Below are 21,992 nucleotides of genomic sequence, written 5' to 3' on the forward strand. Positions count from 1 at the left end.
GTCACTTCATCATTTTTGCAGTATAGTTTTTGCCTGAAACAAAATCTGTCCAAACTTCCTACTTTAAATACTATAAACCTCGTGGAGAAATAAAACCTTGTTTAGTATTTTTCAGTCTTCAGAGAAATGTAAAAAATTATCAATCATTACACCAAATAACCTAAACTAAAACCGATTTCTCAATTATACATTTCTGTCAGTAACCATCATAGTGCGTTGAAGAGTTACTAAATACAATATAAAGGTTTTTGATTACTCTTTTTTATGTCTACAGTATGAAATAGAAGAGTAGACTGCCGTGATGATTATATATCAATATAAAATATATAGAATATAATAAATATATCAATATAGTACGAGAACATTATACTATTTTTAACAAATTCCTGCTGAGAAATTTTACATAAATAAAGATACAAATACACAACAGGTTTTTACATAATATATATGTATATGCCATAAAGGGCCGACCAATCTTGTTGATGGAATGCAATTTACTTATATCACTTGAACTCAACGTTCGTTTCTCCGAATAAGATCTCAACAAATACAAAAAAAGTGACACGTGTCCGTCTACAATCGTCCCTTTCCTGGTAAAGGTATTCGTGGTTTTTGAGAGGGAAAAGAGGACAAATTTTCATCCTTGGAGTATTGTCCAGCCGTTTCGCGAATGCAGTACAATGGTTTGGTCACGGTGCAGAGATGGTCCTAGCCTTGAGCTGACCGGCTCCAATGGATGTCACGCCGCGCCGGCCGGTCTTAAAACAGAACACCTGAGGGTACCCTTCAGTCTTGGTCAAGATGAAGTGGACTCTGGTACGTATGACTGGGATACTTGTAGCGGGGTATGTTTCACATTGGGGGCATAGTAGTATCACATAGTGCGTTATCTGAACAAAAAACAAATTGTCCACTGTGGGAATTGATGTATAGACTTTAATACTAAAACATTGTAGCTATTAGAATCCTTAGAAACAGTCTTGCTTTAATGATTTATTTGGAATTGGAATGCATCAATTAGTTTTTTATATATGTGTCGGCTTAAACTCACCCCCCCCCTGGTGAAACTGGTCACTATTGAGAAGCTCTTATAAGATAAAAAAATTTATTTTTCACCATTTATATCTTTAAATCTTAAGCTCTATAGTTCGTACTGCACATATTTCGTACACAGCTGTACCATAATCATGTATATGTATTTGACAAAAATAGATTTACTTAATGTTGCTCAAGAAGCATTTTAAGGTATGTGAAAGGAAACATAACTTTAGACAAACTATCCATGTCTGTTTAGTTATAATAATGGAATGCGAAGCGGGGCAAAACAAGATTTGTTTTGTCCTCAAGATCCCTCTTAGATAAATCATGGACGGTAAAATCGCATTATTCCATTTTTAAACTGACTACTTTGATCCTTTTTAGAATAATTTTACGCGCATTCAATAATTTGGGTATGTTACAAATGAAAAGTCATGGCAAAGTTTGCCAAAGAAAACACAAGAGGGCTAGTGTTGGAGAGGGCTTTCTAGGCCTAGCATCGCCTGGTAATATAGAACATATTTAATTGACCTTACTTTAAAATATTGGACTGTATAAAAGGGGTATAACACTGTAACTCAAACAATAGGAATACATTATTACAGCAATATGCTTACATGTCATAAAGTGACATTTCGATATGAATTTCGATGATGAAAGATAATTTAGTTGTCGTAACGTGTAAAAACGTCGTACCCTAGTTTGACCTTCTGGGTTACATAACTGCCTGATTACAAAATATTATCATTCGAAAATCCTAGTCAAGACCGTGTGAGGGAACTTTAAACACCTTGTATCCATCTATTCTGTAAAAAAACTTATTTTTCATAAAATGTTGCACTTTATGAAAATGTGAAAAATAAAGAGCACTCAACGAGCTAATACTAAAGTCTTATGTACCTTATTTCAATTTGAACATTTTTAGTACCCATGTGTATTAATTTAATAATTCAAAATATCATATGAAGTAATTTGTCATTTGTATAATATGCAATAACTGTTAACATATTATATTTTATCTCGCATTTGTATATTTCAGAGATATCAATATAATGAAACTGTCGTCTACGGCGTTTCATCATTATTTGTCCACCCTTTAAATACAAAAAAATCTGTTTTCATTACATTCTGTTGCACGCACTTTTAAATACAAATTGTCCCAGTTATCTTTCAAACAACTTTCAATTTATGTCTGAAATAAGTGAACGAAGTACAAGGAGGGATATATCCTTATTATATATCCGAATTAATCGAGCAACTACCGTCAGTAAGTCGTTTACAGTTTCTGCCTGTCGATTGTGGAATGATTTACCTGTAAACATCAGAACCATCGACAAGCGCGCTCGCTTTGGGGCGGAGGTCAGGGCCTTGATGCTGGGGGCTCAGGGGGTTTAGCGGTTGGCGGCTTTGGAATGTGGTACTTAGGGCAATGGAATGCAAGTTACATTAATTATTGATGCTTGTTTTTTAAGCTAAGGTTCACTTAATACATCATTTAAATAAACGGATTTAGTTTTAGGTATAAATGAATATACGTTAGTTTAATTTTTTATGAGGTTAAGTGATAGAAAGAAATTATAGTCCTAACTTCGCCTCTAATAAAGACACTTTTAATTTCATTTTATATATGGTAACGCCGATAAAACTTAATATCTAAAAATCACTATAGTAAAAACTAAAACTGCAGCGAATCAAAACTTTCAGAATTGATTTTTAATTACTAAATATACTTGGTATATAAAAACTCTTTTGAATTATACCTTTACAACAAAATCCTAATAATATTACAAATGCAAAAGTGGCTTTGTTCGTTTTGTTTGGTTTTCACACGTAAATTGTTTAAGTAGTAAATTGTTAATTAAAAGAGCATGTCTAATGTAATCAACTGTTACGTGTAAACATTGTTTATTATTTTAAATTTGTTTAGATTTATAGTGAGTACATTCTCTTTGAACAAGTAGTACATTTTCTTAGAGTACTTTCTCTGTGAACAATGATTTTTCGCAGTTTTAAATTTCAGTGATTAGTTAATTACTCATGTACTTTACGAAATGCATTAAAACGGTGGTCAGAATTTCACACCGAAGATTGCCTTTGAAGCAGTCAGTAAGAACTACGCTATATGAAATTTCGCAGGATTGTTTTTGAACTAATGTACCCATTCCAGCTATAAATGTTCTAAAATATTAACAATATTTTCAGTTTATATAGAAACAAATGCGTAGTGTCAATGTACTTTTAAGTGAAAATTTTTGTCAAATACAGTACTATGTATTCGGTCTAAAAGACAATTTTGCTGTATAACTTTTACTACGAGTTTGAAGACTGATATAAAACCCAACTTACTTCACTTTTGACATAAGTAGGCTTCACTGATCTGTATTTTATATATTTTCTTGATCGATAAATAAGGTAAAATCATATATGGAAACGAACTTACTATGAAAAAAGTGAATTACAATGGCCATAAATATAATCTTTTTGACCTATTTTCTTGATGATGGAGAGGCAAACTCAAAATTGGCGTCGGAAATATTATTCACTCAAACCAGAAGAGGTTATACACATAAAACGCCTACTAAATTGCGAGGGAAGAAGCGAGTAACTGCTAGATGAGTAGATATGACAATGTGGCTTAACTTTTATTTTAGATTTAAAGACTGTTATGAAACGTAAATTAGTTGTCTTATTACAAAGTAGCCTTCTCAGAGCTTTTAACGTAAACATTATTTCTTCATTAGGAAAGAGAAAAAAATCAGCTATGGAACATAAACCAAAAAGACTGTTATGAAACGTTAATTAGTTGTCTTATTACAAAGTAGCCTTCTCAGAGCTTTTAACGTAAACATTTTTTCTTCATTAGGAAAGAGAAAAAAATCAGCTATGGAACATAAAACAAAAAGACTGTTATGAAACGTAAATTAGTTGTCTTATTAAAAAGTAGCCTTCTCAGAGCTTATAACGTATACATATTTTCTTCATTAGGAAAGAGAAAAAAATCAGCTATGGAACATATAACAAAAAGGTCGGGGTAAATTACAATGACTATAAATATATACTTTTTAAACTTATTTTCATAATTATGGGAAGAAGGCAAATTCAACGTTGGCGTTGGAAAATTCACTCGAATCAGAAGTCCTCATACAGGTGAAACCCTACGACATTTCGAGCGAAGCAGCGGGTAACTGCTCGTTAAATTATAAAAAGAAATTAGAACTCATGTTAGTTAGAATCAAAACTGTTACTAAAATATTTTAGTATCAAAACATTATATCTTTTGTACTTATATAATGCTCTAAATGTCTGACAAAATTCATCAATGTGTTGTATCAAATTATGAATTTAATTTTTTTAATAGTCCTCCTCTATATTAATCATGTTAAACGAGTTTTAAATTGTATCGCAAGGAAAACACTTTTTTCAGTGAAAAGCAATAGGAAAGACAAAATATAACTAAATCTAAATATGTTGTCAAAATACGCTTTCTCCATGGATAATTAATGACATATCGATGACAAATAAATATCCCAATTATTTAAGGCTGAAAACAACGTGACATATTACAAAAATAAGTTTTATAAGACAGACATTGGAGCACAGTGTACTAAAACAAAACTTATAACAAATATTTTTGAAATATGGATGTACTTGATATCTGAACATAGTTTAAATACGTTACATAAAAATACGTCAAAAAATCAAGGTTCGTTATAATTTATAAATACACACTACCTTTATAAATATTTTAAACACACTAAAATGTTGTTCTTTAAAATTTCTAGCGTTTACTAACTACGATATATTAACTTATAACTTATTATAAATATTATAACGAAAGGTAGGCATAAATTAGTTACTGCAATAACCTCACAGTATATACCATATTTAATACTCAGGAGGAATGATCAATTTATTATTATTGTTGAACTATTAACAAAAATATTTATAACAGAATAATATTTAATCTTTTAATACAAACATGATTGTAACAATTCCATGTTACTTGCTATTTGCATAGGTGCCTGCATAAAGTATCCGCATGAAAAATGACGTACTGCGTTGTTATTATAGTTTAATTTCAAAGGCGTTATCGTTTTTGGCTAGTATTACTCGTATGTCTAGCATTTGTTGATTAATGTCTAACTAAAATAAATATATACAATAATTGTAACCTTTCCTAGTATACAAGAGTAATTTGGAATAAAAGTATTTGACCAAAAAGTTAGTAGTATTAAGTATTCATTAGCCATATTGAACTCATAAATAAATAATTTTGCTTTGTACACAATTTCAAGTATTAAATTCATTATTCAAGTGAATTTACAACTTTTTCATGTCTCTCAGTACGTTCTGCCATAATGTTTTGCCAATGTTTTCAGTGGTAATTCATAGAAAACAGATTATATACAAAACATTTTATAAATCAATAAGGACATTCAATTTTGAAAACTGAGACGGGTACCTACAAGAATTATGATAGCGAAAGATAGCAGTATGGAATAAGAAGAAAGTATTTGTTCAGATGTGTAGAAAATAACATATGAACATAAGTGAAGGTAAAAGCAATGGTGTTTATAGACGGAAATCTGTTGTTTTCGTAATTGTTATCGAGGGCAATTATGAGCATGAGAAAATTTTCGTTTATTGGATGTCACAGCGAGGCCCTGTTCTGTTGACAGTCCTGGAACATTTTGTATGGAATAAATAATGTATGAAATACTCACAAAAAACAAAATTAACTGCCCGGTAACTTATTTTTAGATTGGAAAGTATGCATGGAGCCAATGGTTGACAATGTCACACCAAACTTCATCTCGCCCACACATCCAATCTCTTAGCCAATTGTACACAATCTAACCGGTCATTCTACGTTTTGTATTGGTATTTAATCAATATTTTAGTCACACAGCTTTTATAAATAGTGCATTATTTTTATTAATTCAATTAAATAATTTGTCTTCGTAAGTAAGAAGGCTAATCAAGTTTTACAATAAATATTGCACAGGTAAAGAAAGAGAGGTAATTATTCCTAGTTTAGCTATGATGATATGAGAACATGAAGTAGAACGTAAAAAATCTACGACCTAAGAGCAATAATTTGCAAATAATATTTATTTAAAAGAGAAATAAAATCACGGATAATAAAGACAGTAAACTATGCCATAACCTATTTCTGCTAATTGACAAGTTACTTTAATTTTAAATGAAGCTAAACGCGTTTCTAAACTTTTACAATTAGTAAAGTCTATTATCGTTCTTTTTCAGCTAGCGCCTTTAGTTTACACCTTCATCGTCCATGTGGAAGGTGACTTGGGCCGAGAGGAAACTGCAGGAGTAGTATGGGATCAAGGAAGAGATCATGGGGAAGGGCAAGAGTTCAAAGGATTTAGTGGATTTGGAGGATTTAGCCCAGGGGGGGTTTTCGGTGATTATGCAAGGGATGGAGCAATAGGAGGTGGTGGAGGAGGAGGTTGTGAGTGTTCTGGGGCAGGTGGTGGTGGAGCTAGAAAAGGGGGTGGTGGATGGTCTTGGAGTTACGGGAAGGGCGGTGGTAGAGGTTTCGGATTCTATGGAGGCCCTGGGTTTGGAAAAGAAGGGGGAGGGTTCCACTTCGGTGGTGGAGGTTTCAATAAAGGAGGAGATGGAGGATTTGCGGGTGGCCATGGTCCTGGAGATGGGTTTACTTTCGAAAAAGGTCACGAACATGGGCACGGTGGGGGCGATAAGAGTAGTGGGGAAAGTGAAGAAAAGTGTACTACTTGTGAGGAAAAGTGCACAACTTGCGAAGAAGACGAAGTGAGTGATGGTAAAGAAGAGGACGAAGAAGGAGGTGGTGGTAAAGGGGACTCAGCCGCTTACAGAGGTGCAACGAGTTTTATTCAGACTAAAGCTTACAGTGGAGGTGGATTTAAGGGATTTATAAATAAACGATAATGGATATAAACTTTGAATATTTAATATTTATTACCTTACTTGTGTGTTAGTTTCTAATTTTATAGAGTAATTGACTAAAGGCATATAATATAAATGGATTTAATATAACAGGAGGTTATACATCAATCAAAATATTTCACAAAATAATAAATGTTATGATTAAAATTGTTTCACACGAAAACATATTGCAATGTACTCCTTATAGAATGTTCATAAATTATTTGTAGACGGCTGCAACAGTAATTTTCAGACAGCAGGTTAAAAATAGTTAAGAACTTATAAATGTTTCAATATTAGCTTGTAGTACTTATTTTTTCTTCGCACATTTGTAATTTTATAATACTATGTATGGACTTTGTAAGGATTTTAATATATTTTCAATATTTTATCATTAATAGAAACACGTATAAAGCTTTACTTCTTCAAGATAAATCAAACCAGGAAATGTTAATAGTTATTTTATATTGATATTCACTAACCACTAACAATGTGGAAAAGCTTTTGACTTATTGAAATAATGAAAATATACGTACATCTAATTGTCGTGGTTACCAATCTATAATGGACCGTTTATTATTACAGGTCAGAACTGGCGTGGAGATGATTTCCAACATAAAGCGTATGATTGGCAGAGCTTTAGGGAAGCCTATCACTCGAGAGGATATTTCTGTCTGTCTGTCTGTCTATGCGATATGTCAAAAACAAAAAGAGCATGTATCGCTGCATGAGGCTTCATTTAAATATAAGGAGATTGAGTTTGTTTTGGCCGAGCGTTAGATGATATTTGTACATTGGACTTAAGAGTAACCATGGTGGTAACGAGAAATTACGTAATAAACAAATTTGTAAGCAATCTGACTACAATCATATTCTTAGAGTAGAAAAAAAATAATGAAGTCTAAAGTCGATGTTGGAAGCCAGTAAGATTTGATTCAGCCCACCCTTGCCTTTTAGTACCCTCCCTAGCTTACCTCAACGTTTTTTATTTTAAAACGGTTTTGAAATATAATTAAATGAACAAAAATGTGAATGTGTCATGTGGAACGATATTTCGAGAAAGGTTTTATTTGTAGACTTTAAATTTTATATGAAATTTAATGTTGCATAGACAACAAGGTGTTTTTGGATTGTGCAAAATCCAACCATAGAGTTTTTCTGAACGCAAAGATTATGTAAATTTCTATTAAGTTCTGATTGTATGTCCGTCTATCCGCCCGCAAGAATCTTGGAAATACAACGAGTTACGGATAAGAAATGCGATTTTAATACAGCCTGTTACGCGACACGTGGTGTGGCGCACTGTAACCTTGCAGTATACTGGATCAAAATTGTTTCTAGAACAGTAACATACATTAGAAACATAATACAATTAACTATACAACCTACATTTAATTTGTATTTAATTTTTAACAACACTAATACCTTAGATATCCCTCAGAATAAAGCCAAACCAGTTTTAAAATATTTAAAATCTCGGTATATAATATTTTTTTTAATTACACTGTATTTTATTAATTATAATAAAAAATTGCATACTTTCTAAAACGACTGGAAAGAGACTAAATTAAAATGTACAAATTCTCATAAACTGAAATTTTGGCAAATATAATAAAAATCACCATCTCTTAAGGAAATGTTACCGGTTAGGAATTTTATCTAAGATAATTTAGAAAGGACGTTTGTATAAAATTTGAACGGAACCAGTTCATAAGTCCTGTAAGATCCCACAGACTCACACACAAACATACGTTGAAAAAACCAGTTCATAAGGTACATATTTTAACCTCCCCCAAGTAAAGCTGCTGGTGAGTTTCTGCGAGGGGAATTGGCAGTTGACTGTCGAGCATTAGAAGTTAGAAAACAGAAATAATAACATCAGCAATTAGTAGAGTATTTTTAAACAGTGGGCAATATAATAAGGTAATCTATTTGAGAAAACCACTTCTTATCAGTAAAGCTATAATAACTAGTGATAGGTTTATAGCTCTATTTATGTCATTTGTAGTGCGATATAGTTAGCGGCAGTAGTTATATCAATATTATGTATTTACCAGATAATTTAATTTAACACTAAAAAATTAAAATTAAATTAATTTAATTACCTCTCTTTTATACAGATTAAAATAGAGAAATTTATAATTATAAAGTATTGAAACAATTAAAAACAATTATAACAATTGAAATAAATTAAATTAAAAATACAAATTAATTCAATTAAGGAATATTTAATAATTTTTTCCGAAGTTTTCGTGGTTAATCGGAAGTAAAGTACTCAATAATTAAAATGTCTAAATAATTAAAACAATAGAGTCTACTACAGTTTTGGTCCCAACTACGAGATTCAAATTTAAACGCACATGAACAAATAGTTTTGATAGGACTTTAAAATATAACGAAATATTACTGGCTGTATATATATATATATATATATATATATATATATATATATATATATATATATATATATATATATCACAATGACACAACTCCATGAAACATTATTGTAAGTAATCTTTTTTTATGATTTGGCCAGTAGTTAGTAACAACTTTTTCGTTAAATTATAGTTGATTCATCTTTCTAATACATTTTCTAGTTTGATTATACTCAGAGATACACTTTAGAGTTCTGTACGAGACCTCATATAGTCAAGGGTTGCAACCCCAACAACTCTTACATTGGGCTACGCCTCTGGTTACTGCTTTGTTGTGTTTCATAGCTTAAAGTTATAGATTGTTTTCCTCTGAGTTTCATTGATGACTGTTGTAATTTTAGTTCACATAAAAGTAATTTTTAACCAAATAACATTTTTTATTTATCTGTTTTGATTTATTTCTGAAAACGTCAATTGGTTTTATTATATTTCCCCGTGACATTTATTTTAAAATCTGGGGTTTTCGCAAAACCGATGGAATTACAATTAAACTCATTTTTAAAACAAATACTATAAAGCATATAAATTTTGTGAGTATTTATTTGTAGCTCTAAAATGTATAATCAATCAAGCATTGTTACTTCAAACTGCGCAAAATGTTTAACTTTAGTTTGAAACAAATTATATTTTTTTAATATTATGACTAGGTATATAATTAAAAAAAAACATTCTTTAAGATGGAATTTGATGAAGAATTAATCTTATTTCTAAATAAAATATTTAAAACGAATGAGAACTGTACATTTCGATATGAAAGTGCAATAAATATTTCTGTACTTAAGCATTTGTGTAGTATTGGTCACGTTTTCAGTGTTTGGTGCTAGCAGTGGTCACCTTGGAGTTGGTTCTCGGGGATCTGGAGACGGCAGAGACTGCTGGTGTGGGCGGCGATGGAGGCGGCAAGGGAGGTGCAATGAAAGGAGGTGGAGGTGCTGCCATGAAAGGAGGTGGAGGTGGAGGCCATGGAGGAGGAGGCGGTGGTGGAGGTGGTAAAGGAGGCGGAGGAGGTGCTGAATGGATCGGAGGAGGAGGTCACGGAGGAGGTGAAGGTGCCGGATACGGAAGTGGCTACGGGAGCGGTGGTGGCAGTGGAGGAGGAAAGGGAGGTGGTGGAGGCGGAGGAGGTGGCAAAGGAGGCGGAGGGGGAGGCGGAGGTGGTAAAGGATCAATGAAAGGATGATACTTTTGAACCTACTGTTGTCTTTTCTGAGCATGGTGAAACGTATACTCGATGACTACAAAGTTTGTGATTAAAGATTGATCATTAAAATTTATTCTGCAAATTATTGTTTCTGACTGTTTTAAAACAAATCCTGCACACATTATTGCTTACATGTCCAAAAATGAGATATGCTAATAACATTACTAATGTACTTCTTGTAATAACATTAAATGTGAAAAACTGCAATTTTTATATACTGCATAGAACAATAGAGTGGTAATTATTTCGAGTACTATTTAGGGACGTCTTATAGCAGGCTCGAAAAACTACTGATAACGATAAAAGGATATAAATCTTTTACATTATACACCAGAAAGATCACTAGTAATATATAAACTAGTATATATATATTTCTTGTGTGCGTTTGTATGTCACCTGAACTCCTCCTAAACGACTGGACTGATTTTGACGAAAGTTTTTGTGTGTGTTTAAGGGGATTCGAGAATGGTTTGAATTTACAGCTCTGTCCGATATAAATCGTTCCTGTAATTAATGTTTTATTTAAAAATTGTTGTTGATTTTGGAATGTTTTACCTTCGATTCGGCAGACTGCGCTACGACACGCAATACAAAATGAACTGATACCTAACAGCTGTTAATACTTACAGCTGAAGTACATAAAAGAGGCAAAAACATTTGTTTGCATGTCAAATTTAGACAACTATTATAGTAAAGTGCTTGATCAGTAGTACGTGCCAGATTGTATAGAAGAAGTTATTGCCTAATTTTAAATTTAGATTGCACCAATGACCAATAACCTATCTAATGCAATGAGAATACTATTAAGCGCTACTATAAAAACCACCTCATGGTACAAAGCCGTGAATGTTTGCACATAAGGTAATCGAATATGGTAGATTGTTGAAGGTAAGTGAAGAGCCGAAAGAAGACGCTTTATGATCGAAATTGGTTTTTCTTGATACATTTTCTTGATCGGAGCAAGACAAATTCCACAATAATGCTGGAAATATCTTAGACAGAAAATTAATTTTAACAGATAGAATTATATATATATATATATATATATATATATATAATATGTTTCATTTTAATATAACTAAATAGTTATTGTTACAATACTGACCAAAATTCCAGTCATATGGTCAGCTTCTAAGTTATTTATACGAATAAAGTGGTAAATTACAGAATTCACAATTTAATTTTTCAATCGATAACATTTTGCCCTCCATGCCATCTGAGTAACAATGATACAAATTATATATTCAATTCCAATTCGGTTGTTATACATTTCAACAATAAGAAAGAAGGGAACAAAAACAGCAAAAAGGAAGCGTACTAAAATTTTAAAACAGTATGAGGGTTATTATAATTTTATGAAACTCACTTTAATCAAAATGGATTTTCTAGTTAAATGAAGAAAATAAACAGTCTATAATATGCATACAATTACATACAAACACATACTTGGTTTGTTTTGCACACGGGTAAAGACAAAATAAGGTATACTCAAACAGATAAATAAACTTTTCTGATAGGTAATAACAGTTTTTGATATTTTTAATCAATTACATGTTCATTAAAAGAATATTTAGGGTATAATATCACGTAGAGAACCAGAGGGTGCTTTTTACAGAAGGTGCTAATTCAAGTGCACCGGCACCTTATCTCCGGACCGTCCTTAACATTACCTCAAAAGGTGCCTGCTTACGTAAGTTAATACGACTCCTACTCTTTTATACGCCAAGCTAACATAATTTTTCCATTGCTTTGTTTTTTTTAAGAAAAATCTTCTCCATATACTGTACATCGTCTCTGATTCAAATAAGACGATCACTTTCAAATATGCTCAATAGAATTGTTTTAATACAATAAAGTCCGATGGGACTTAAATATTGGTCAATGCTATTCTTTGTTCCTTCCGTCTTCTGAAGGGAAACAATGTGCTTGTGGTACTCATTTTCTCACAGTCTGTATGGCATCCTCAGCTATATAACTTGCTTTCCTTGAACAAGTTTGCGAAAAAGTCCTATTACAAGAAAAGAAATATGTCAGGTAAAAAATTAGCCTAGCTATGTCCACCCTCTCTCGTATTTATTCAATCCACCAAGGCGGCTAGTGACTTCTTGTCTCTTGATGCCATCGCTCTTGTCAGTTTGCATGATACATGTACGTGATACATTGTAGAGCACTACGCTGTTACATATGAAAACCTAGGGCTAAGTAATCGTGCACGACGAAAAATTTATAATACATATATATTAAATGTAATATATTTTGGAAGATTTGAAGCATTATCTATAGTTTAATATTTTATGATTAATATTATAACTGCTAGGTGTCATGTAATTAATTATATTATTAATTATTATATTTTAAGATTTTTGAGTTATTTATATCAGACGAGCAGTCTATTAATGTCTTATAATAAGCTCAATATCTTTCCAGAGATAAGTAGAAAGTCCTTATATCTTACAATTTTTTAAACTGACGCAATCGATTATAACAAAAAGATGACTGAACGGATAAAAACAGTTTAAATATTACCTTTAAGGACTTTTAGGTGTTTATAAATAATTCTTTATTATTATAATTTATTTTTAAATGTTTAAAAACTTACAAAACGTTTTACCGAATTTAAGCAAAACAGAGACTTTCTGGGATTATAGCTAGATAGATTCTTGTATAGTAAATACTATTGAACTTAAAACTGTTAGAAAAACTAATTGTTTAATTAAAACGTTTTGTGGACCCCTACATAAAAATCAAATATAAAACTAAACAATCGTCGGAAAATACAGAAATGTGTACGATGCCTTAAAAATAAGAACAGCTAAGAAAGTACAAAATCACAATAATGTACATCAAACATTGACATAAGTTTATAACATTTTTACTATTTTAAGAAAAATGTTTATATTTAAATTTTTAATCCAAAATTTACAGATCCCATCGTGCCTGCAACACGTATTTCACTAAATCTGAGCAGGAAGTTACTGCTGCTGTAGTTTAGAGAATGAAGGCTCAACAGTTAATTAACAAAGCCCATAAATTATTTAGTAATGTAATAGCAGGTCAATACATTATAATACTCACACAGGATGGGACTTCCTTAAATGGTACAGCGTACTAATAATATTTAAGGAAGTGTATATTCTACATGAAAGGTGTTCTTTGTTCCATAAAAAATTTAGTTTTTTCAGTGGCACCAATTTAAATTAATACGTTAAATTAGGTACACGAAAAATTAAGTAATATATTCGTTAAAACGATACGTACTTCCTTTATGTTCCTTTTTAGAATTTGTTATTTACTCAAGATACGCAGGAAAGTGTGTTTTTTTCTTTCTTTTACTCTGTATTCATTTTTCTATATACTACCGTCGCTTACATTGTATAAAATTAGCCTTTCTTGCGCTATGTATTCCAGGCCTTGCAAAGTAAAACACTTAAATATGAAAAAAACATATTACAATTTCAGTATTTTAATTTTAAAAACTATGTAATTTGTAAAGTTTGAAAATTGTCATAGCTTTTTAAAAGTTACAAAAGATTTTTAAGAGTGGCATCATAGTTGATTATGACTGGCTGAAAACCGAGTAATTACTATTTCATTACCCTTGCGAGCATATAATCTAATTTCGCAAATTCCAAGGGTTTTCTAAAAAAATAACTAAAAATCACTTTCATCGAACCTATCTATACATTCATAACACACTGACTATGTAAATTCTACTTCATTGTGTATCCTAACATTCTGAGCATTTCTGTTCTATTTCCAAGGGATATTAACAAATAATTAGTTGTGTTCTCCTTTCCTGGAAGAGATCAGAGTGGTTAATCGTTATTGTTTGGAAATGGAAACATACAGAAGACACGTTTGTTGCAAGTCTGCAAATGGTTCTAGTTAAAAGTGAGATAATACAGCACCGTTTTATCAACTGGTTAAAAGAAATTCGAACAACAACATTCGAAATGAAATATATGTTATGACGTCATTAGCAAGGTAAGAAAAGTAGATAATGTAAGAATAAGATAATAATAGTAAGATCATTTGTATAATTCAAGGTAGATAGTGTAAGATAGGTATTAGGCACACGATACTTAAAAAGTTTACACTAAAATGGATATAGTTGTAATCCGAATACATTATTTATAATGTTATCTTTAAAGCCATTGGGTGATTTATTAAAGCAATTTTGGGGGAAACGGAATTGACTACAGCTATCTTATCAAGAAAACAGTATTTTAAAACAAAATCTGTCCTGCACAGGATATTTTCTAAAGTTGCCATTTTTACGAATAAACGGATGTTTAGTTTGTAACATTTTAATCAGGTTCTTGCCCCTTAAGACCGGACTGTTTATTTTACTTTATTGATATGATATCTTTTGTTCTTTATTATTTAAAATTTAAACTTTGTAAAATTTTTCAGTACTTAGTTAGGCAAACATAGAAACATTATACAGGATACATATGTATACAGATATAACGTGTTTTATTTTGTATGGTGATATTGTGTGACGGCCCATTACGAAAGCCCCTAAACAATTGACACTGCGAGGTCAATATTATTATTGTCCAGTAAAGTGCTACAGTATTTTATATTGTAGTATTACCAAACAACAATTCTTCGTTGTTCCTAACAGTAAAATGTAACAGTACTATTACCTACAAAACATCTACTGTTACCTAAATTATTAAAAGGAAATAAGGAACATTGATTATTATATATTTATTTAGTAAGATATAAGCCCAAGTAATAGTTGCTCGGAATGTTCTAGTTGATCTCAACTGAGTTGTTAAGCGGAGGTAGCCCGATACCCGTGGCAGCTTTAGCTGCAGCTGGCTGAGGAATTTGCTGATTCTGCTGACTCCAACCTGTGTCTGGCCAAGGTGTATCGTTTCTAGACTCTGTTACGCACAAGTAAATCGTTTGGGAGCAGCACCGTACGGAGTCTCGTCCGCCATTTTAACAACATTTGTAGCGAAAATGTATGTGCGTGGAGTTGAGTTGATCGCTGGTACTCGAACGTAATGTGTCGCTCCGTGTTTGCCCCTCCCTCTAAAGTCTTAAATTTTTAACCTACTGTTTCGCTGATATATTATAAAATTACATTTTAGGGAATTTAAATAGTATTTTTAAAATCGTGAAAGATTAAATTAAATCAGATTTTTGCTGCCAACTAGTCTTGTGATTCTAATTCCCAAGTCCCGTCTCGCCGGTTACAATTGATGAAGGTTATTACTTTTGGTTATGATTGTGAAGTATCAGAACAATTTCTTAACACTGTTTGTACTATAAATTACACGTTGTAAAATTAATTAATATCAATTTTAAGTAGCCTTTCTCTTATGTTTTAAAATTTTTAGAAATGTTAAGGAATAAAAGTTTTTACATTCTTTGAACAAAAATATTTTTGTTAAATAATATTAATTCGTTTAATAGATTTATTTGGTTATAGTCTGCGTAACACTGATTATGTATATAGAAATATGAAAAGTTATTATCTTGTCTTTTTTATGGGTCTCGAAAATAAAAGCATTCCTAATCATTATCAAAATCAGTAATCATAATCATTATATTACCAACATTTTGGTATGCGAATACAGTATTGTACATTCACACGATCTCAGTCGCTTCGTTCGAAGCACCAATGGTCTACCCAATCAATCTCTCGTCAATGTTCACTTTTTGCCGTAACAAGCGTTTTCCATTGGAACTATATTACTCAAATATTATGAGGGTTTCCTATTGTATATGGATTACGAATTCAGCCGTTTCACAATTACAGAACACGCAAAACAATTCTTATTGTAAATGTAGCAATACAAATCTTCACTCTTATAATATGTTAAATTGTATGACTCTAACAATATATTAAAGAACAAAGTTATTTTTCTATTATTATTGACAGACACGATAAGTACAGATTGTGTGTTCCACTATTATTGTAATTACATTTTTTGAGAAGTTAAGGTTAGTACCGATTTTTAACTTGCGTCATTTTTTGCTTGTACTATATTTGTCTAGTAACGTTTACTGTAGGAGAAAAAATTGTTAAATTACGCAGTACAGAACTCTTATTTCAAAGCTATCCACTGAAAACTAGATAGCTTTTTCAAATGCATGTACAACGAATTAATGTATAAAAAGCAATATATATATATATATATATATATATATATATATATATATATATATGTATACATACATACATACAAATATAATATTGTATACATTGTATTATTGTATATATTATATAATATATATCACACACCTAAATATATAAATATTTGTGACAGATACGGCCAAATACAAGATAATTGAATCGGAAAAAGTAAGCGCTCTGTGGTGTAATGGTAGCACATTCACCCGGCAAGTGAGAGATCGGGTTCGACTCCCGACGGAGCAAGTAATTTTTGCGATTCAATGTTTATTGAAATTAAATAAGGCTATTGCCAATTATACAATTTAACGTAAAATAAAAAAAAGTCATTTGACAGGTATTTGGTCTTCCGATCATATGTTAGTTTGCTTATTTAAACGCATATGTGACAGATACGGCCAAATACAAAATAATTGAATCGGAAAAAGTAAGCGCTCTGTGGTGTAATGGTAGCACATTCACCCGGCAAGTGAGAGATCCGGGTTCGACTCCCGGCGGAGCAAGTACTTTTTGCGATTCAATGTTTATTGAAATTATATATATATATATATATATATATATATATATATATATATATATATATATATATATATATATATATATGCATACATAGTTTTACTGGTAGAAAACTAAATTGTTGAATTTTATTGTTTCCTCTGCACCTTCACATTTATAGAATAATAATGTTAGCTGTTACGTGTATAAAATGCAGAACCAGAAATGAAGGCGGTCCTAAACTGAATGTTCAAATCTGACATTGCAAACCCTATAGGCTTACTTATTTGTAATTTGAATACCATAAGTAATTGAAGTAATTCGCGTCCAATAGGTTAATTATCTGATATGATGACTACGTAACACTTGAATTTACATATGAAGGTAGGTTATAATAGAAAATTTATCTTCAAACTTATTATCTTAGATTATTACTTTGTAAACTCTATACATTCTGAGCAACATATACTATGGTTTATCTAATTATCTGGATTGAAAATTTTATAAACGCAAGGATTTAAAACATTCTATTAGCGAATGAGTTGCATTATGTGGTTGTTCTAACAACACACTAATCAGGAAAATATCTATTTTGGAACATAGAAGAATATAGGAAAATCCAACACATGTATCCAAAAGCTTGTCTTCATAAAATATGTATAAGAATTTTGTTCAATAAATACAATTTGTGTTAGATTTACACCCGAATTGTTTAATTTATTTCTTTCAATTTAAAACTCATTCTATTTATTAGTTTCACTTTGGCTTACTAATCGAGTGACATAGTTCTAGAGGCGTTTATAGTCTAGTTCTAAGTGATAACATTTTATAATGAATTTTGATTATAAAAAACATATCTATACAATGTCTGAAACGTTTCAATAAAGAAAGCATTATATCACCTTTAATGTTTAAAGACGATCGAAAATGTGTACTTTAAAGCTTGTACACTACACACTTTTTATTTATAATATTAAATATAATATTACGGAAACTATTCGTTTGAATACAGATTTTCTTTACAATTAGTGTAATATTTCATTCCTAATTTGTTTTTGATGCATCCGAAGTTGAAATAATAAATGTATTAGGTACGAGAAGCGTGGACGGGGATTGCTTAGCAAAATTGCATATATCTGAGTTATTTTTAACGAAGTAATACTTTCCACTTTCTGTCCAAAAAAGAAAATGTAAATGAAAAATTGTTAAACTTACATTAGTTATAGTACTTTACCCTTATAGTAAATATCGATCGGAACTTAGAAAACTACTATCGGATTTTAACCTACAGTTTTGATTAGGAGTTAAATATTAAAAAGGCTTACATTTAAATAGCCTACCTACATTTTAAGTATAATAGTGTATTGTTAATCCAGTGCATATAAATCTGTAAGAAGGTTAAAAGTAATTTTTTCTAGTAAAACATCATGTCAATTGTAAGCATTTCGACATAAATATTAAATTTTAAATAAAATAGTTATTTATTATTTTGGAAATATTATTTGGTACAAAGTTTTGGGAAGTATAGACTAACCTTTCAATTTAAAACAATTTCTTACTATCAACATGCACATTATGTGCGTTGAAATAAAATAAATATCTTTTAATGTATTTAATATGTAAACTAGAGAAATCTCAGACACTAAATCAGTGAATAGCAATTTACAACAATATTTCTTTCCACGTAAGATCATTATTTGTGTTTTCTTTTTTCAACGTTCCCATAGCTCTTGAGCTTAAATATCAGAACTATAAGTTCTTTTAATAAATACCTTCTTTTATGAAACAAATAATATACAATTTGCATTATCATGGATGTTTACTTAGTAATGTGCCCTTGGAACTGGTACATGACTGATTGATTGGACTTCTATGAAATACTAGAACGTACAAAATAACAGGAATAACCGCACCACATATAATACTTTGAAATTCAAATTATCTTTGCTGTGTACGATCATTACACATCTGGATTGTACTAAGACTCCAAATCTTTACCCCATTTAATTATTCGGAGGTGGTTGAGGTGGTGATAATGATATAACCAAACATAATCATAGTTTCGATGCATGGATTTCTTATCAAGAGAGTGTTCACCACTACACACTTGCTATATGAGATTTTCCTGTTGTACATTTAGAAGCTGAGCGTCAGCGAAGCCTATTACCCAAGCAAATTAGTAAAAATGTACTTCAGTCTATCTGTCTGACTGCCTATCTGCACAATATGTCGAGAATGTATTGACCAAGAGGCTTTTGTATCTAGGTTTAATTCTATATAGGCCACATCTAGTTCGATGATGGTGTGCTTTAGAGAAAATTTTTGCATTGGATTTATGGTGGCAACGAAGAAATGGCACAGCTAATAGATTTATATACAAACAATGTACATCCATATTTGAATTTGTGACATAGTAATAAGTGTAATGGGGTAACTTTTTTTACTTGGTTGGTAATTCTCTGTTCGTTATTTTCTGTCTAGTCCTTCGATTTTTTGTTACATTCAATGATGGTTCTGGTCCCTAAATACGATTTGGCTGAGTGTTAGCAAAGCCTATAGCTGAATGTGGTATTTAGAGAGTGAATAGAGGTTTAAATATGAAATTTTCTTTATTTGACTATCACTAAGGCTTCTTATAAAATTGGTTTTATATTGCTAAAAGTGATAAACTGAGAATTTTAGGCTTGGGGGTCTACACTGAAGGCTACAGACCTAACTAAGGGTCACAGCTGTAGCTAATAAGAGGGAATTAGAGAAACTATCTAAGCACGTAGTCTACAGGAGGTAAGTTGTAGCAACTCTCTCTCTCTCTCTCTCACACACACACACACACACACACACACACACACACACACACACACACACACACACACACACACACACACACACACACACACACACACACACACACACACACACACACACACACACACACACACACACACACACACACACACACACACACACACACACACACACACACACATGCACGAATTACTAAACGAACATCCGGAATTACACAATGTTGAGCTTCCTGGTATTAATTTTATTGACGTAATGTACTGTAATTTACTGAGTCTGAAACTTTAATTTCAACCGGATTTGAAAGATTTAGTTTATAAATGTATTGTAATATCAGTAGTTTTCAGATTTAAAACGAGCATTACAAATCATATAAAAATATATGTTAATTATTTAAAACCATTTACTAGTACCGGTACCCAAATATTAGGAACACAATACTTACTTGACAGAATTTCATAACTCTTGTAACAGGCTGAATAAAAACAATTCAAACTGTAAAACATGATTTACTGTACAAAGCTTTACCAAAACCTATGTTTGTTATTCATAAGCAGATTTTACAACACTCTGCACAGCTTAAATTTACTCAAGTTATAACAGAAAGCTCTACTACGAAGGAATACAATTTATTATTACATTCAGTTGACCCAGAATATTGATAACATCATTCACGAATAACGTTATTAATTGTTCATTTCTGTGATTATAATGTAAAATAACAAACGTATACTATTTTAGTGCTAATACTCCTATGCTTTCCGTATAAAAATAAATATTAATCGTCCAACACTACAATCAATCGAGGTGTATTGCTTATTCAAGGTATATAAAATTCACAAAATGCTACTAAATTTGTCCAAATATCGCTATCGTGGAATTCTGTCAATATGCGTTAGGTAACCATAATAAACTTATTCGTAGTAATTGATGGAATTCTTTTATTCCCACTCTACCTTATTTGAAAGCCTCAAGGACAATTAAAGGTTGTTCATGAATCGCTAATTCAATCATAATCATGAGACGAAAAATTTCTGAACATTTCGGGTTTTGTTGCTCTTGAACATTATTTAAACTGTACCATAAAAGTAACCTATACCAGATAAGCTTAACTGTATGGTATAATTAATTTAAACATATTAATTATTGATCACGTGGTTTAATTGAGACATAAGAAGAAAATAATACATACCGGTATTTAAGTAACAGGACTAATTTGTTTTAATTTACAGACATAATATTCCAAATGTTTTAAACTGTTTGTGGTGTAGTGAATCCCAACCAGTTGGCTAGGCAGCATTCCAGCATGCGGAATGGCAGCAGTGAGCAGTGGGTGGGTGGCCAAGTTCACGGACAAGGCACACAGACCGGTTGCGGAGTGCCGACCTGCCCAACCGGTCCACTCCTTGCTATTTATGGTCTGAAAATATCTCAGATGAGTTTGCAAAACAGACAGGATCTGTAATGCATGAACGCATGTCAAACAGTCTTCTGCTCTGAATGCGACCGAATCCCAACTGCTACGCCCTGTAGGCCTATTTATATCCTGTTACAGATTAATATTAGGTTCTAGAACGAATACTGACATAATTATAGAATGTTATAATATTAATGTCTGTAATAGAATGTAAATAGTCACCATAAATCCATGATGACGTTTTAAAACGAATCAGAATAAGAGTATGTAAAATTGTAATAAGATATGGACAGAAATTAGTGATATGAAAGCCGGTATTCGAATATATAAATATTTAATACGAAATCGGTGAATAATTTGTATTTATTAAAAAGTGGCTGTTGCAGTATAAAGTGCGTACAATTTGCAGGCTTTAGTCTTTAGTATTGCGTATCTCTTGATGAAGTCAAGTTATATACTATTTTGTAATATAGTCATCATTTCCATATAATTAATTATTTACAGCTGTTATATTAGATACGAGCT

The 21,992-nt window shown here is 31.4% G+C and overlaps 1 protein-coding gene across 1 annotated transcript; it reads left to right on the forward strand.

Moving 5' to 3' along the window:
- Positions 1–680: 680 nt before the first annotated feature.
- On the forward strand, positions 681–21,515 carry LOC124355839 (glycine-rich cell wall structural protein 1-like). Its single transcript, XM_046806993.1, has 4 exons — positions 681–845; positions 6,304–6,901; positions 10,232–10,561; positions 21,322–21,515. Exons 1-4 carry the CDS (start codon positions 681–683, stop codon positions 21,513–21,515), a joined length of 1,287 nt encoding a protein of 428 aa, XP_046662949.1.
- The last annotated feature ends 477 nt before the right edge of the window (positions 21,516–21,992 follow it).

The sequence above is a fragment of the Homalodisca vitripennis genome, chromosome 2, assembly GCF_021130785.1.
Source record: "Homalodisca vitripennis isolate AUS2020 chromosome 2, UT_GWSS_2.1, whole genome shotgun sequence".
In the NCBI taxonomy this organism is placed as follows: domain Eukaryota; kingdom Metazoa; phylum Arthropoda; class Insecta; order Hemiptera; family Cicadellidae; genus Homalodisca; species Homalodisca vitripennis.

Excerpts from the sequence above, each read along its gene's own strand:
- LOC124355839 (XM_046806993.1), top strand. The coding sequence starts at position 681 with ATGGTTTGGTCACGGTGCAGAGATGGTCCTAGCCTTGAGCTGACCGGC. Across the intron at positions 846-6,303 it reads ACTGGGATACTTGTAGCGGG|CTAGCGCCTTTAGTTTACAC; the intron begins GTATGTTTCACA and ends GTTCTTTTTCAG. Across the intron at positions 10,562-21,321 it reads CGGAGGGGGAGGCGGAGGTG|TGAATCCCAACCAGTTGGCT; the intron begins GTAAAGGATCAA and ends TTTGTGGTGTAG.